The sequence below is a fragment of the Orycteropus afer genome, unplaced genomic scaffold, assembly GCF_000298275.1.
Source record: "Orycteropus afer afer isolate SDZICR_OR568_19922 unplaced genomic scaffold, OryAfe1.0 scaffold00010, whole genome shotgun sequence".
In the NCBI taxonomy this organism is placed as follows: Eukaryota; Metazoa; Chordata; class Mammalia; order Tubulidentata; family Orycteropodidae; genus Orycteropus; species Orycteropus afer.
This window is the reverse complement of record NW_006921597.1, coordinates 21,476,734-21,493,202: the sequence shown is the minus strand read 5'-3', so window position 1 is coordinate 21,493,202 and position 16,469 is coordinate 21,476,734. Positions and strand designations below refer to the sequence as shown.

The 16,469-nt window shown below is 41.3% G+C and overlaps 1 protein-coding gene across 1 annotated transcript in view; it reads right to left on the bottom strand.

Moving 5' to 3' along the window:
• LOC103204734 (calcium-binding mitochondrial carrier protein SCaMC-1) overlaps nt 1–15,511 on the bottom strand; it is a 62,517-nt gene extending 47,006 nt beyond the window's left edge. The window contains exon 1 of the mRNA XM_007949935.2: nt 15,329–15,511. Within this exon, the coding sequence (XP_007948126.1) occupies nt 15,329–15,511 (183 nt within the window). The remainder of the gene's footprint in view (nt 1–15,328) is intronic.
• Nucleotides 15,512–16,469: the final 958 nt, after the last annotated feature.

The window sequence follows — 16,469 nt, the reverse complement described above, 5'->3', positions numbered from 1 at the left end:
GAAAGAGGGGGAGGCCTTCAACGAGATGGATTGATACGGTGGCTGCGATGATGGGCTCAAGTATAGCAGGGATTGTGGCGCTGGCGGGGGATCGGGCAGTGTTTTGTTCTGCTGTGCATGGGGTCGCTATGAGTCAGAAACGACTCGAGGGCATTTAACAACAACAACAACATGAATCAGAATTGACTCAGCTACAGTGGATTTGAGTTTGGTTTATACCCCTTATGATTCTAAGTCTCTGAAAAAAAAAAAAATTACAGTAAAAGTATGTAACTATGAAAATATGGAAAGAAAAAAAAATTAGTTTTATAAATTGCCTGTAATTTCCCACACTAACTGAATGAATTTGTCAAATGAACTAGCACTTAATAGCGGAATACCTTTATACTCTACAAAACTAGTTCCCCTTTCTCTTCACCATATTGATAAAGAGTTGCTACTAAAAGGATGCCAGGAATAAAGAAGGAAGAGATATCTGTAATATCCTATTGAGCAAGATACCCTTTGCCCACTGTATTGCCTTAATTCTAAAGCCAAACAGATTTTTATTTTTTGGCCCTACAGCGTTCCAGTCTTCCAAGTGTAAATTGAATTAAAAAAAAAAAAAAAGCATGCTTCCAGCCAAAACTGATGATTCTTCACCATAATTTTATTTTCCTCATGATTTTCACTTTAGTAAATTAAAATTCAGATTATTCTCTCACTCTTTAATGTCCTGAAATGTGATTTTTTCCATCAAGATACCTCAAATGACACCCAAACGCTGTTTTTTTTTTTTTAGAATATCCAAATGTACGTTTTGATGAAAACAAGGAAAAAGAAGGAAGAGAGTAACAGAATATTCTAAAAAGCAGATAGGATTATTAGTTAGTTATGGGGAAATTAGTAATGGTTACCATACCTACTGAACCTCCCACCTCCCTGTGCCACATAGTACAATCTACTCTCCTTTCATGTTTTTATATTCTATGAGTCCTAGGAGAACTTAATCTGAATTTTCTTTCTTCTGAAACACCAATTTCATAATATGATATTTGGAAACACAAAGAAAAGAGAGCTCATAGAAGAAATCTTACAGCAATTTCACGTCCAACTGTTTCTTAATTTTGTTTCAGGATTTACCTGAAAGTCTCTTCCCTTTTATGGATAATTTTGGAACACTCCATAAGGATTAGCTATTGTATTCCTTTTGCCAATTTCCTACATTCTACTTATAGTCGTCTGTAATGTTTCCAATAAGGTCTAAAGGAATTTAAACAGAATTTGCTTTCTTCTAAATGCTGGATTCATTACAAAAGCTTGAAATATGAAGACAGAAAATCAGATTTCATTTCAAGTATTTATCTTAGATGCACACTGATATCTTGAAACCTTCCCTTGAAAAGTCACCCTATAGTTCTCATTCCTAGATATTTGAGAAACCAATCTTTCCAGTGCTGGATGTTATGCAAACCTTTATCCTGTGCCTCTTTACTATTCCCATAAATTGAATCCATAAACATTGACCCCATAATCCTAATTCCAAGTATTTGATTGGCTACTATTTCCCAGTCTTGGCTCAATTCCAATCTACTTTCCATGCACCAGCCTGATCTTCCTAAATCATAAATCTGACCATGTCCCCTCTCTTGCATGAGTACTTTCAAGGGCTCCTATCTCACATAATAAAACTCTAAACCACGCAGCAAGTCCCGTGATGCCTTTCATGATCTGGCCCTTAACTGTCTCTCAAAGTTTCCTTCCAGTCCATTTTCTCCTCTCTAATTAAACCCTACTAAAACTATCTGATTTGTGGCCCCCAGAGTATTCAATGCCAGATTCTGCACGTACTTATACTACTGTTCGGAAGGTACCTTCCCCACTAGAGCCTTCAAGACTTATCTTTAAACACTAGCTTCTCCCCATAAAAGCACTGAAAGAAAACAAGAATAAATTGTTTCATAATCCTGAAGAAAATAAGGACTTTTCTAAGTACTAAAACCAAGGCAGAACCCATAAAAGAATGTATTTATGAAAGTAAATGCATAAAAATTGCAGTAATTACTTCTGAATGACAGAAACACCGGAAGTTAGACTAAAAACAAAGGAATATTTACAAGACATCTGAAAAGGGCCAATATCCTTAATATACCAAACAAGAACCATAAAAACCTCTTACAAAACAAATTTTCAAATGGCAAAAAACCCAACTTAAAAATGAGTAAAAGACATATAAGCATTTAATTTTAAAAATATATAAAAAGACAAAAAATATTTAAGATATTCAAACTTACTGTTGTTGTTGTTGTTGTTATGTGCCATTGAGTCTGACCCGACTCATAGTGATCCCTCCTTGGGTTTCCAAGGCACTATCACTATGGAAGTAGATTGCCCCACCTTCCTTCCGAGGAGTGGCTGGTGGGTTTGAACTGCCAGCCTTCTGGTTAGCAATCAAATGCCTTAGCCACTATGCTACCAGAGCTCCCTATTCAACCTTACTGTTGTTGTTGTTGTTATTTGCCGTCGAGTCGGCCCCGACTCATAGCGACCCCTCCTTGGGTTTCCGAGGCAGTATCACTACGGAAGTAGGATTGCCCAACTTTCCTTCCGAGGAGTGGCTGGTGGGTTTGAACCGCCAGCCTTCTGGTGAGCAGTCAAGTGCCTTAGCCACTATGCTACCAGAGCTCCCTATTCAACCTTACTAGTCACTATTAAAAGGAGCTCTTGTGGTATAGTGGTTGAAGCATTTGTCTGTTAACCAAAAGGTCAGTGGTTCCAACACATTAACTTCCATAAATATTGACAGCCTTGGAAACCCAAAGGGGGTTGCTATGAGTCAGAATTGACTCCACAGCAGTGAGTGTGAGTCACTACTGAAACGCAAATTAATCATGCAAAAGCATATTTCACTTTCAGAATGAGAGAGTGTATGAAAACTGATGATATCCATTATGGGTAAGGATGAGGAGAAGCAGGCACTGTCAGTCAACAGAGAGTGGAAACAAGTGCAAAGTTTCTGAAAGGCACTTTATATTCCACTTTAAGATGTGTGTAGTCTGGGACTTAGCAATTTCTACTTCTCATAATTTATCTTATGAAAATGATTGGACTAAAATGGGAAAAAGACGAATATAATCAATAGAAAATAGTAAAAGAAATTACGATACACACATTCAACAGAGTATCACGCAGCCATTAAAAGATTATGTAGAGCAGTGGTTCTCAAACTTTTTGGTCTCAGGATCTCTTTACAACTCAAAAAAATTATTAAGGACTCCAAAGAGCTCATTGTGGGGAACATGGAGTGGTACTACTCAAATCTCTCTTCCTGACATCCTGAGCACAGTTGACCAGCACTATAGCTATGGCCAGAAGTGCAGCTGGAATGCTCCTTGGAAATGAGAATGACCAGACTTCATCTCATCTATTTTGGTTATGTTGTTAGAAGGGACCAGTCCCTGGAAAACGATATCATGCATGGTCAAATGGAGGGTCAAAGAAAAAGGGGAAAACAAGAAAGACTGACACAGTAGCTGCAATGATAGGCTCAAGTGTAACAGGGATTGTAAGGATGACACAGGACTGGGCAGTGTTTCATTCTGTTGTACAAAGGGGTTGCTATGAGTTGGAATCAACTCAACAGCACCTAACAACAACATAGCCATGGAACCTTCGGGTGCACTGCAGTGAGCTCCAAGGCCATGTTTCCACTGGGCTGCATCCAGCCAATGACTGAGCATGTGGGAAACTACAGCTGGGCCACTTCTACATATATTATCACCTCACAGAAAACACTGGCTCAGGGAGTTCCCGATCAGCCACTGAGACTAATGCAAAACTTGACCGTGGTCTAAGATTTTTCCTATATAATCCTTCTTTCTCTAACCCCAGATAAATGAGAGGAAAAAGCCAGAGCCTGGTTTTCTGATATGTTGGCTCAGTATGTGGCTGCAATCCAAAAACTGAAAGCAGCTGCATTGCAACATCTGGGAAGGGGCTCTGAAGACAGTACAGGAGAAAACTCTTGCCAGTGGGCAGTCAACCACTTTGTGTGGAAGGAGAAATGGTCCAAGGTAAGACTATATATGGATTACTGAGCAGTGGCCAATGTCTTGCCCAACTGGTAAAGGATGCAGATGAAAAGGACAGGAGGATCAGAGAAAAGGAGGTCAAGAGTAGAAGCATGTGGATAATATATGGGAGTGGGCACAATGGGTAAATTCTTTTGTATCATACATTAATGCCCATCAGAAAACATTCACCATAAAAGAGGTACTAAACAACCAAAGTAGTGATACTGCCTCGGAAACCCAAGGAGGGGTCGCTATGAGTCGGGGCCGAATCGAGGGCACATAACAACAACAACAACAACAAACAACCAAATAGATCAAATGACTTGGCCAGCTGATATTGACCAGCAGTTATCAAAGGCCACCATGGAACTACAGGGTGGCCATGATGCTAGAATGGAAGTTATACATGGGCCCAACAGCATTGTCCCTCAATTATCTGGTCAGTCTAATTCTGTTGCCTCTGAATGTCCAACTTATAAGCAAAAGAGACAAATGCTGAGCCCCTGATATAGCACAGTTCTTCAAGGCAACCAACTGGCCACCGGGTGGCAAATCAAATACAGTGTAGACCGACAGGGCCAGTGGCTCATCCTTCTGTGTCCTTTTCCAGGCATAAGCTTCCCTTTCCTGCCTGCAGAGCAAGCACCACTATCTGGAGGCTTATGGAATGCCTGACCTCCAAGCATGAAATCCCACATGACAGCATGCAACCAGGGGATTTGCTTCATAGTAAAAGAGGTACAGAGTGGGCCCATGACCAAAGAATTCAGTAGCCATATCACATAGCACACCATCCAGAAAAGTTGGCCTCACAGAATGGCTGAAATGGCCAACTGCAAGCACAAAGTACTATCCAGGAGATAATATTTGGCAAATATTAGGTGTCATCCTCATGATGCAATATATGTAACTAATTAGATACCTGTATTTGGCTTTGTGACTCTGAAAGGAAGAATATACAGGTCCAGGAACCATGAGGTGGAAGTAGGAGTGATAAAACTTACCATTACTCATAACCACCTATTTGAGGACTTTTTGCTCCCTTTCCCCACAACTCTGGGCTCTGTAGGGTCAGAGGTCCTAGTGCCCAAATGGAATGTACTTTTGCCAGGGGACAAAGCAAGGGTCTCACTGAACCACAAGCTACGGCTGTCACCATGGCATTTTGAACTCCTTTTGCCTAGGGACCAATAGGCAAGGAGTTGCCATCTTGGTAGGGGTAATTAACTCTGAACAAAAAGAGATAGGACAGCTTTTATACGATGGGGATACAAAGGAGTATGTATGGAACTAAGGTAATCCATATGGATGTCTCCTGATACTTCCTTGCCTATGCAGCAGCACCAGTCTGAGAAGCTCAGACTCCTCAGGAATGAAGATCTGAGACCTACCATCAAGACCCAGAGACATGATAACTAAGATTGGGTAGAATTTAGGATGTATCATAAAGAGGAGAAATGATGAGTACCTGCTGTGACCAAATGAAGTTGTTGTTGTGGTTAGGTGCCATCAAGTCCAACTCATAGTGACTCTATGTACAACAGAGTGCAACAGTGCTCACTTCTACCCCATTCTCACAATTCTTGCTATAGTTGAGCCTATTGTTGTAGTCACTGTGTCAATCCATTTCTTTGAGGGTCTTCCCCTTTGTCTCTGACCCTGATACCCTACTCCAGGGACTGGTCCCTTCTGACAACATAATTAAGTAGATGTCTGTGCATTCTCGCTTCCAAGGAACATTCTGGCCACACTTCTTCCAGCACAGATTTGTTCATTCTTCTGGCAGTCCATGGTGTTTTCAGTATTCTTCACCAATACCACAATTCAAAGCCATCAATTCTTCTTCCATCTTCCTTATTCACTGTCCAGCTTTCAAATGCATATGAGACAAATGAAAATACCATGGCTTGAGTTTGGCACAACTTTTCTTCAAAGTGTCAACTTTGCTCTTCAACACTTTAAAAGAGGTCTTTGCAGCACATTTACCCAGTGCAATATGACATCTGATTTCTTGACTTCTTGACTGCTGCTTCCATGCATGTTCATTGTGGATCCAAGTAAAATGAAATCTTTGACAACTTCAATCTCTTCTCCATTTATCATGCTGTTGCTTACTGGTCCAGTTGTGAGAATTTTTGTTTTCTTTATGTTGAGGTGTATTCGCACTGAAGACTATAGACTTTGATCTTCATCTGTAAGTGCTTCAAGTTATCTTGACTTTCAACAAGTAAGACTCTGTCATCTGCATATCGGAGGTTGTTGATGAGTCTTCCTCCACACCTTCTTCTTCATCGAGTCCACCTTCTCAGATTATTTGCTCAGCATACAAACTGAATATGACAAAAGGATACAACCCTGATGCACATCGCTCCTGATTTTAAACCATGCAGTATTCCCTTGTTCTGTTCGAACTGTCTTTTGGTCTATGTACAGGTTCCTCATAAGCACAATTAAGTGTTCTGGAATTCCTTGCAGTGTTATCCATAATTTGTTATGATCCATACATTTGAATGCATTTAGACAGTCAATAAAACACAGGTAAACATATTTCTGGCATTCTATGCTTTCAGCCAAGATCCATCTGATATCAGCAATAATATCCTTCATTCCATGTCTGCCTCTCAATCCAGCTTGCATTTTTGGAAGTTTCCTGTCAATATAGTCCTGCAACCATTTTTTAAATTATCTCCAGCAAAATTTTACTTGCATGTGATATTAATGATATTGTTGGATAATTTCCATATCCAGTTGGATTGGCTTTCTTTGGAATGGGCACAAATATGGATCTCTTCCAGTTGATTGACCAGGCAGCTGTCTTCCAAATTTCCTGACTAAATGAATAGGTGCCTCTGGCACTGCATCCATTTGCTGAAAAATCTCAACAGGGATTCCATCAATTCCCAGGGCTTTGTTTTATTTCCAATTCCTTCAGTGCAGCTTGGACTTCTTTCTTCAATACCATTGGTTCTTGATCATAGGCTACCTTCTGAAGTGGCTGGATGTTGACCAATTCTTTTTGGTAGAGTAACTCTGTGCATTCCATCTTCTTTTGATGAATCCTTATATCATTCAATATTTTGCCCACAGACTCTTCCAATACTGCAACTCAAGGCTTGAATTTTTTCCTAAGTTCTTTCAGCTTGAGAAATGCTGAGCGTGTTCTTCCCTTTTGGTCTTTTAATTTCGGGTCTTTGCACATTTCATTATAATAACTTTGTCTTCTTCAGTTATTCTTTGAAATCTTCTGTTCAGCTCTTTTATTTCAACACTGCTTCCTTTTGCTTTAGCTATTCACCATTCAAGAGCAAGTTGCAGTCTCTTCTGACATCCATTTTGGTCTTCTCTTCCTTTTCTGTCTTTTTAATGACCATTTGCTTTCTTCTTGTATGATGTTTTTGATGTCATCCTACAACTCATCTGTCTTTGATCACTGGCTTTCAATGCATCAAATATATTCTTTAGATGATCTCTAAATTCAGATGGGATATAATAAAGGATATATTTTGCCTCTCGTGGACTTGTTTTAATTTTCTTCAGCTTCAACTTGAACTTGCATATAGTAATTGATGGTCTGTTCTACAGGCAGCTCTTAATGACTAATGATACTGAGCTTCTCCATCACCTCTTGCCACAGATGTAGTTTATTTAATTCTTGTGTATTCCATCTGGCAAGGTTCACATTATAGTTGCCATTTATGTTGTTTTAAAAAGGTATCTGCAATGAATAAGTTGTTGGTCTTGCAAAATTCCATCATGCGATCTCTGGCATCATTTCTATCACCTAGGCTATATTTTCTAACTACCTGTGCTTGTTATTTATTTCTAACTTTCTCATTCCAATCACCAACAATAATCAATACACCTTGATTCCATTTTTGGTCAATTTCAGGTTGCAGAAGTTGGTAAAAATCTTCAATTTCTTCATCTTTCACTTTGGTGGTTGGTGTATACATCTGAATAATAGTCATATTAACTGGTCCCCCTTGTAGGTGTATGGATATTATCCTATCACTTACAGCATTGTACTTCAGGACAGATCTTTAAATGTTCTTTGTGATGATGAATGTGATGTCATAACTCTTCAATTTGTCATTCCCAGCACAGTAGATCATATGACTATATGATTCAAACTGCCTGATACCAGTTCATTTCAACTCACTAATGCCTAGGATATCAATCTTTATGCTTCCATTTCATTTTTGACAACTTTCAATTTTCCTAGATTTATACTTTGTACATTCCACATTCTAATTATTTATGAATCTTTACAGCTATTCCTTCCCAGTTTGAGACATCCCCTATCAGCAAATGAAGGTCTCAAAAGGTCTCTATCTATGTCATAAAGGGTGACTCTACTTCGAGGAGGCAGCTCTTCCTCAGTTGTATTCTGAGTACCTTCTAACCTGAGAGGCTCATCTTCTGGTACTATATCAGACAATGTTTCACTGCTCTTCACAAATTCTTCCAGCAATACATCAGACAGTGTTTCACTGCTATTCATTAGGTTTTCAGTGGCCTATTTTTTCAGAAAGGGAGGCTCTATCCTTCTTCCCAGTCTGTCTTTGTCTGGAAGCTCCGCTGAAACCTGTCCACCATGGTGACCCTGCTGATATTCAAAATACTGGGGACATAGCCTCAAGACACACAAAAACATGCAACCTACCACAGTATGACAAACTGGCAGACCAATTGAAGTGATGGGGACTATAGTTCACCCCATCAGCTTCCTCTTCTAAGTCTCCTCCCAGGAAAAGAGCCTCATGAGAACCAAGAAGTGTTCCCCAAACCTATGTGAAGAAGTGGGTCTATGTGATATAAGGAGTAGTCTATGGTAGTCAAGCAATTGCACAGGTCAGAATGTCCTTCAAGAGAATCTGCTTTCAGAGCAGAGTTAATTGACAGCCTACCTTGCTACACCATTAGACCCACTACAGCACTCCCACCAAATCAACATTTGCCTGAGGATGCTCCAACCAATGACCAGACAAAGCAGGCAACTAGTGCCAGGCTTCCAGTGCAGAATGCCCCTAACAGATAACATTTCCTCAGTGAATCCCCAGCAGCTTAATTGAGACTTTCTCAGAACCGTGCTTTGCTCTGAAGTTCTTCCTAAGCTAACATTTCCTTCTTGAACTCTTTTCACAAGTGTCAAACTAGCATCAGAAGTCCTTGGGTGATTCAAAATGTTAACTGCTCAATTACTAGCTGAAAGGTTGGCAGTTCCAACCCCCAAGGTACCTTGGAAGACGGACCTGGTAATCTGCTTCCAAAAGGTCACCCCCATTCAAACCTACAGAGTAGAACTACATGGGATCACCATGAGTCAGAATCAATGGCAACTAACAACAACAAACTTGCATCACTGTCGGAAGACTCCCTCTGCCTAATCCTGCTTCTTCTCTTATCCTTTAGGGCATTACCCAAAATAAATCTTTTGAACACCCAATCCCACCTTGGTGTCTGCTCATCAGAGGACCAGAACAGACTCAGGCAATACCAGGAGTCATCAAGAAAAGAGGCAGAAACATGGGGCTTAGGGACTGCTCACTCACTGCCTGGCAGACAAAGAGGGCTCCACCCTGATTGCAATGTGGGGCAAGGATAATCCCTTGCCCAAATTGGAACTCAACTGCTGAAGATTTCACCAGTGAAGACCTGGGAAAATGTGCTTGTTAAGGGGTATGCCCTGGGTGGTGGGATGATTCAAGCATTTGAATGATATAGGGGAAATTATGCTATTAAAAAAAAAAAATCACTGCCATCGAGTTGAATCTGACTCACAGCAACCCCTCCTTGGGTTTCCGAGGAGGTATCATTATGGAAGTAGATTGCCCTATCTTCCTTCCAAGGAGTGGCTGGTGGGTTTGAACCGCTAGCCTTCTAGTTAGCAGTCAGATGCTTCAGGCGCTACACCACCAGAGCTCCTATTATGCTATAAAGGTAGGAAAACAAATAAATAAATAAATAATGATAGAAGGAACAAGTTACCAGGATGATATAACAATTCAAATTTGAATACATCTAGGAACATGGCCTCAAAACATAAAAGAAGATAACCGACAGAATTATAAAGACATGTTGACAAATCCACAAGAATAGAGGGAGATTTTGACACCCTCTCTTTCAGTGGTGACTGCAGTAACAGTAATAGTTAATTTAATGACTGATAGTTTACTGATTAAATATAGAGCATTATTCAAAGAAGCTCTGGTGGCAGAGTGGTGAAGTGCTCAGCTGTTAACCAAAAGGTATAAACCTACCAGCTGCTCCATGGGCAAAACATGTGGCAGCATGCTTCCTAAAGATTGCAGCCTTGGAAATTCTGTTGAGCAGTTCTACTCTGTTTTCTAGAGTTACTATGAGTTGGAATTGACTCAGAGGCAACAGGTATGGTTTTATTACTCTAAGTACTTTAGATATTTTCTTTTTTTTTCTTTACAGTAACTCTATGAAATTGTTGTTATTAGTTTTTGTCTAGTCTAGTAAGCTCTGGTAGCATAATGCCTAAGGCACTGACTGCTAACCAGAAGGCTGGCGGTTCAAACCCACCAACCACTCCTCAGAAAGAAGGTTCTATAGTGATACCGCTTCAGAAACCCAAGGAGGGGTCACTACGAGTTGGATCCGACTCATCGGCACATAAAAACAACAACAATGAGGAAACTCAGGCCAAGAGGTTAAGAAAACTGCCCAAAGTTAACTAGTAAGTGGCAGAGCCAGGTTAACCCAAGCAGTCTGAGTGGATTTTTCTTATTTTCTTACAAGCTTAGCTATGCACCTAAAAATATGTTTATCAAATTATACCCAGCATTTCTAGGCATCTTGCAACAGAATATTTGGTTATCCTGTATTACCTATGCTACAAACAGAAGCCCTAACAACTGCTTTACATTTAAGTTTTATATTTTTAAATTATTTCAAAGAGGCTACTGCCTTATCTCAAGTATTTAAAAAATTATAACCTCAAATCTTTTTTTTTTTTTTTTTTACTTTGATTAGATGAAAACCACCACACAGCCCCATCTTCAAGATGCCTGTTCTAGTGGAGGACACAGTCAACAAATCAAAATAATACCATATGGACATTCTAACAGCTGTGTCTTAGTTATCTAGAGCTGCTGTAACAGAAATCCCCCAAGTGAATGCTTTAATGAACAGAAATTTATTTTCTCACAGTTTAGGAAGCTGCTGTTGTGTTGTTATGTACCACTAAGTCAGACCCAACTCATAGCGACCCCTCCTTGGGTTTCCATGGCAGTATAACTACAGAAGTGGATTGCCCAACCTTCCTTCTGAAGAGTGGCTGGTGGGTTTGAACCACCAGCCGTATGGTGAGCTGTCAAATGCCTCAGGCACTATGCTACCAGAGCTCCTGTTTAGGAGGCTAGAAGTCCAAATTCAGGGCACCAGTCCTAAAGGAAGACTCTGTCCACTCTGGGGAAAGGTCCTTGTGTCTTTTCAACGTCTATTCCTTGGCTCCTTGGCAATCTTCACCTGGTGTGACATCTCTTTTCCCCTACCTGTGCTTGCTTTCTTCTGTGCCTAATTTGCTTTTTTATATCTCAAAAGTGATTTCCTTAAAATACACTCTACATTGATATGGCTCATTACATAACAAGGAAATCCCAATATCAAATGAGGTATAAAGATTTACAACACAAACTTTTTGGGGACCCAATTCAATCTATGACACCCCTAGACCAGTGTGATTGGCGATCATGTGGCCTGTATCTTTCCCTCCATTTCTGCTTATTCCACTCTCTACATCTCCAAAGAGGTTGGCTGAAAACACATCTTACACCAATACCACATCATTAACATTACAAAGAAAAAACATTCCCAAATGGGATTACAGCCACACATATTAGGACTTAGCCCACTGCCACTGAGTGGATTCAGACTCATATAGCAACTCTATAGGACAAAACAGAACTGCCCCATAGGGTTTCCAAAGCTGTAAATCTCTGCAAAAGCATACTGCCTCATCACCCCCCTCCCACTAAGCAGCAGGTGGGTTTGAACCACCAACCTTTTGATTAGCAGCCAAATGCCTTAGCCCCTGCACCACCAGAGCTCCTTTATAGGATTTACAACACATATGTTTGGAGGAAGAAGCCCTGGTAGTACAGTGGTTACAGAGCTTGGCTGCTAACCAGAAGGTTGTGGTTGGAACCCACAAGCCACTCTGTGGCAGTCTGCTTCCATAAAGATTTGCAGCCTTGGAAACCCTATGGGCAGTTCTACCCTGTCCTATAGGTCGCTGTAAGTCAAAATCAACTTCACAGCAGTGGCGTAATTTTGGGAGGAATACAATTCAATCTATAAAAAGAAGTGATGTGTGAGACAAAGGTCCTACACAGAGCAGGCTGTAATCAACTGTACCACAAAGCATGGTCCAGAAAAACTTCACAGAGGAGATGATATTTATAATATTTCTTTTTCCAAAATGAAAATAACTTCATTTCTCTCCCTAATTAGAAAGATAGTGCTTGTTCCCTTTTAAACACTGGAACAATATAAAAGCTGTAAAGAAAAAAGTAAAAAAAGCAATCTACCTACACCCAAAAATAATCATTATTAACATTTTACTGAAGAGTGTACAAGTCAAAAAAGAGTTCTAGGGTTGAGTCAGCAATGTCTAGTAATATCTCCTCATTCTCATAGGGTTGCTATGAGTCAGAATCAACTAGATGTCAGTGGGTTTGGGTTGGGGTTAGTAGTAATATCCAGAATGAGCACAAGAAGTCATGTGTGTGTGTGTGTGTGTGTGTGTGTGTGTGTGTGTATATATATATATATATATATATAAAGTATATTTTATATGCATCTATGTTGAGAGATCTGGTGGCTTAGTGCCTAAGGCATATGACTGCTAATCAGAAGGCTGGAGGTTCAAACCCACCAGCCACTCCTTGGAAGGAAGACTGGGCAATCTACTTCTGTAGAGATACCGCCTCGGGAACCCAAGGAGGGGTAGCTATGAGTCAAATTGCCTCGATGGCAGTGAGTTTTTTGGTATGCATAAAGTATTCACATATTACAGTAATATGCCATATTGTTCTACACACAATTTTATAAAAAATATAATTTGTTTTTATATAAATTTTGGAAAATTGAAGTTTTAATTCCTGATTGAGTTCTTTCCTCCTTTTCTTAATCAATCTTACCAGAAGACTATTTCATTCATAGTTTCAAAGAACCAACAACAACAAAAAAAAACATGTATTTGGAAATTTAAAACATGTCTAAATAACTCATAGGTCAAAGATGAGATCATATTAGAAAATATTTAGAACTAAATAATAACAAAAATACAAACTTGTGGTTGCAGCTAAAACAAAAAACAGCAAATCCAGTGCCATCAAGTGACCCTAAAGGACACAGTAGAACTGTCCCATAGGACTTCCAAGGCTGTAAATGTTTACAAAAGCAGACTGCCATATCTTTCTTACAGAGTGGCTAGTGGGCTCAAACCACTGACCTTTCAGTTAGCAGCTGAGCATTTTAATCATTGCACCACCCTGGCTCCACTGCAGCTAAAGAAGTGAATAAAGGGACAGTACAGCTCTAAATTCAGAAGGAAGATGGGGCAATCTACTTCCGAAGTGATACTGCCTCGGAAACCCAAGGAGGGGTCGTTATGAGTCGGGTCCGACTCGACGGCACTTAACAACAACAACACAGCTCTAAATGAATGAGTTAAAACATTTGCCTAGTGAGTTGTAAAAGCTGTCAGCAGTCAAATATTATCTTAGTTATTAGTGCTGCTATAACAGAAACACCACAAGTGAGTGGCTTTAACAAAAAATTTATTTATTTTTATTGGCTAGAAGTTCAGTTCTGGGCATCGGCTCTAATGGAAGGCTTTCTATCTCTTTTGACTCTGGAGGAAGGTCCAGGTCTCTTCAGCTCCTATTCCTTCGCTCCCATGTGATCTTCATGTGGCATGGTTATCTAGTTCCCCCCATTTCTGGCTCCCTTAATCTGCTCCTTTTATATCTCAAAAGAGCTTGACTCAGAAAATGCCCTGCACAAGTACTTTCATTAACATAACAAAAAATATTCGCAAATAAGATCATAACCACAGGTATAGTGTTTATAATTGAAAACATATATTTTGGAGGTGCATAATTCAATCCTTAACAGCATTCAACTCAATAAAATAAGAAAATAATAAATAAGAAAAAATGCAAATAAGTAAACTCAAAGAAAGCAGAAGGAAATGAAGTAGAAATTAATGAGATAAAATACAGGGATGATCAGCAAAAGTATCAAAAGTTGATTCATTCAAAGTATGAATAAAATAGACAACCCTTTGGGGCACGATTGAAAAGATAAATATTGGGAATGGAAATATCAGCCAGAACTTCTATAAAATCATAACCAAGTATTATAAGCCTTAGACAAAATTATAAGTTTCCTAAAAAAAAAAAAAAAACTAACTTATTAAACGTTACTCAAGAAAATAAAAAAAGTAAATTGAATAGGCCTATAACTATTAAAGACATTGAAAGATACGACTATGAAACAGTTGTTAGCCCTTAACACTTTCCCTCTTTAGAGAGGGAATGCCGCAGTATCCTCTTACGCTTCAGTGGAGTTGGAGACATTCCAAATATCCCCACCCCGCTAAGGGGACTGAACTTCAGGGACACAATTAAAATGACTCACAGACTGCATAAGTTGAAATGGCTCTCTGCACAACGGGCCAACTCTTCCGATCAATTTATGTACTCAAGGCCATACCTTAACAACGTCTCAAAGATGGAATGCTGCCTCTCCTCCTCAACAGGAAGTCGGCGGTTTTTTCAAAAGGCTCGTCTTTGGAACTAGGTAAAACTAGCTGGTGTGACAAAGCAGCCTCAAAAAGATACAAAGTTTGAGCCCTGCTACAAAACCTGGGACCCACCTTAAATCCAAGAATTATCAACGATTAATACAAAACGCAGGTAAAGGACCTAGGATGGATTCAGACCAAAAAAATCTGTGGTACAAGGTAGGAAACTGTAACAGTGCCTGGGGGGCGGAGTGTTCACAGCACTCAGTGAACATTTGGAAAACTACCGGTTGCCTTTCTAATCCCGACCAGCATCTGCGTTGCAGAGTAAATGGCCCCTAGCCGCATTACGGCGTTTCTGACCCCGAGCCTCCGCGGGCTGGAAACCACAGTTCCGCCTTCCTCCTAGCAGAGCTAGGGCCGCCGCCCTCGTCCTGGCAGCGTCTCCAGTCCCCGCACCCCTGCCTACCCACAGGCCCGCGCCCCGGCAACGACCCACCTCCTCGGCGTCCTGGCCCAGGGGAATGCCCAGGCTCTTGAGGCCCTCGTGCAGCTCATGGATGTCCACCACTCCGTCCCCGTTGCGGTCCAGCTGCTGGAACAGGGTCTCGTAACGCGTGTGCGGCTGCGCGTCCTGGCAGGCCGCCACGGGCAGCACGAAGCCCCGTAGCCAGCGCAGCATGGTTCTGGCGGCGCGGGCAGCCCAGGGGAAGGAATCTTGGAGGCCGAGCGCGCTGCCGCCCTGACTATGAGCTCAAGAGCCGTGGGCAGCCGGGTCTGACCCGCGCAAAGGCTCCGCTGTGGCTGGGAGGGGCCGCGGCGGAACCGCCTTTGGGGCGTCTTCTGGGGCCAAGGTTCAGCTTCGCGCTCAGAGCGCAGGACAGAGACCCACCCGACCTCCGCTGGGTACTACGCAGGGTGTGGCGGCTCCCGCTGCTGTTCGGGGAGGAGCTCGCCCTGCGCCGGCCTTCGCTAGGCGGTCGGAGGGACGGGCTTGGCACCGCCTACCGCAGTGAAAAGGCACCGGAGTGGGACTCGGGTCCCTGGGGAGTTTAAAGAGTTGTGGGGGCCGTGGCGCGAATTTTGCTCCTTCTGCCGTCCAGGGTACTAATACCAGAAGGAAGTCCCCAGACAGTCGTGGGTTTCAGCGTAACAAAGCAGCTTCAAAGAGGTGCAAGGTATGAGCCCTTTTACAGAACTTGAGATCCATCAAAACCTGAGAACAACTATTGATTAAATGTTTGCGAAGGCACAAAACTAAGGTGAAGAACTTGGAATAAATTCAGACAAATAGTGTTTACGTGCTTGCTGGGTTAGGGGGGTTGCCTAAAGTCTTTTCGCTCGTCTTAAAGATCTCTTAGCCACCCTTCCGACTTGGCAATTTGGCAAACTGCTCAGAGATGGACAGTTTTCTTGGTTTAGAAACTGGGCCACGTAGGGCTTGTCTCACATGGATCTCTTTTCCGTGTTCCTCTGTAAGACTTCTCTGGGCCAGTTTGCCAGTCATAAAAATGAGGGACTAGGGTTAGATGGAAGGAGCTCTCATGGTGCAGTGGTTAAGGGATTTAGCTACTAACCAAAAGATCGGAGTTTGTAACCCACCAGCTGCTCTGCTTAAAGACTAACAGCTTTGGAAACCC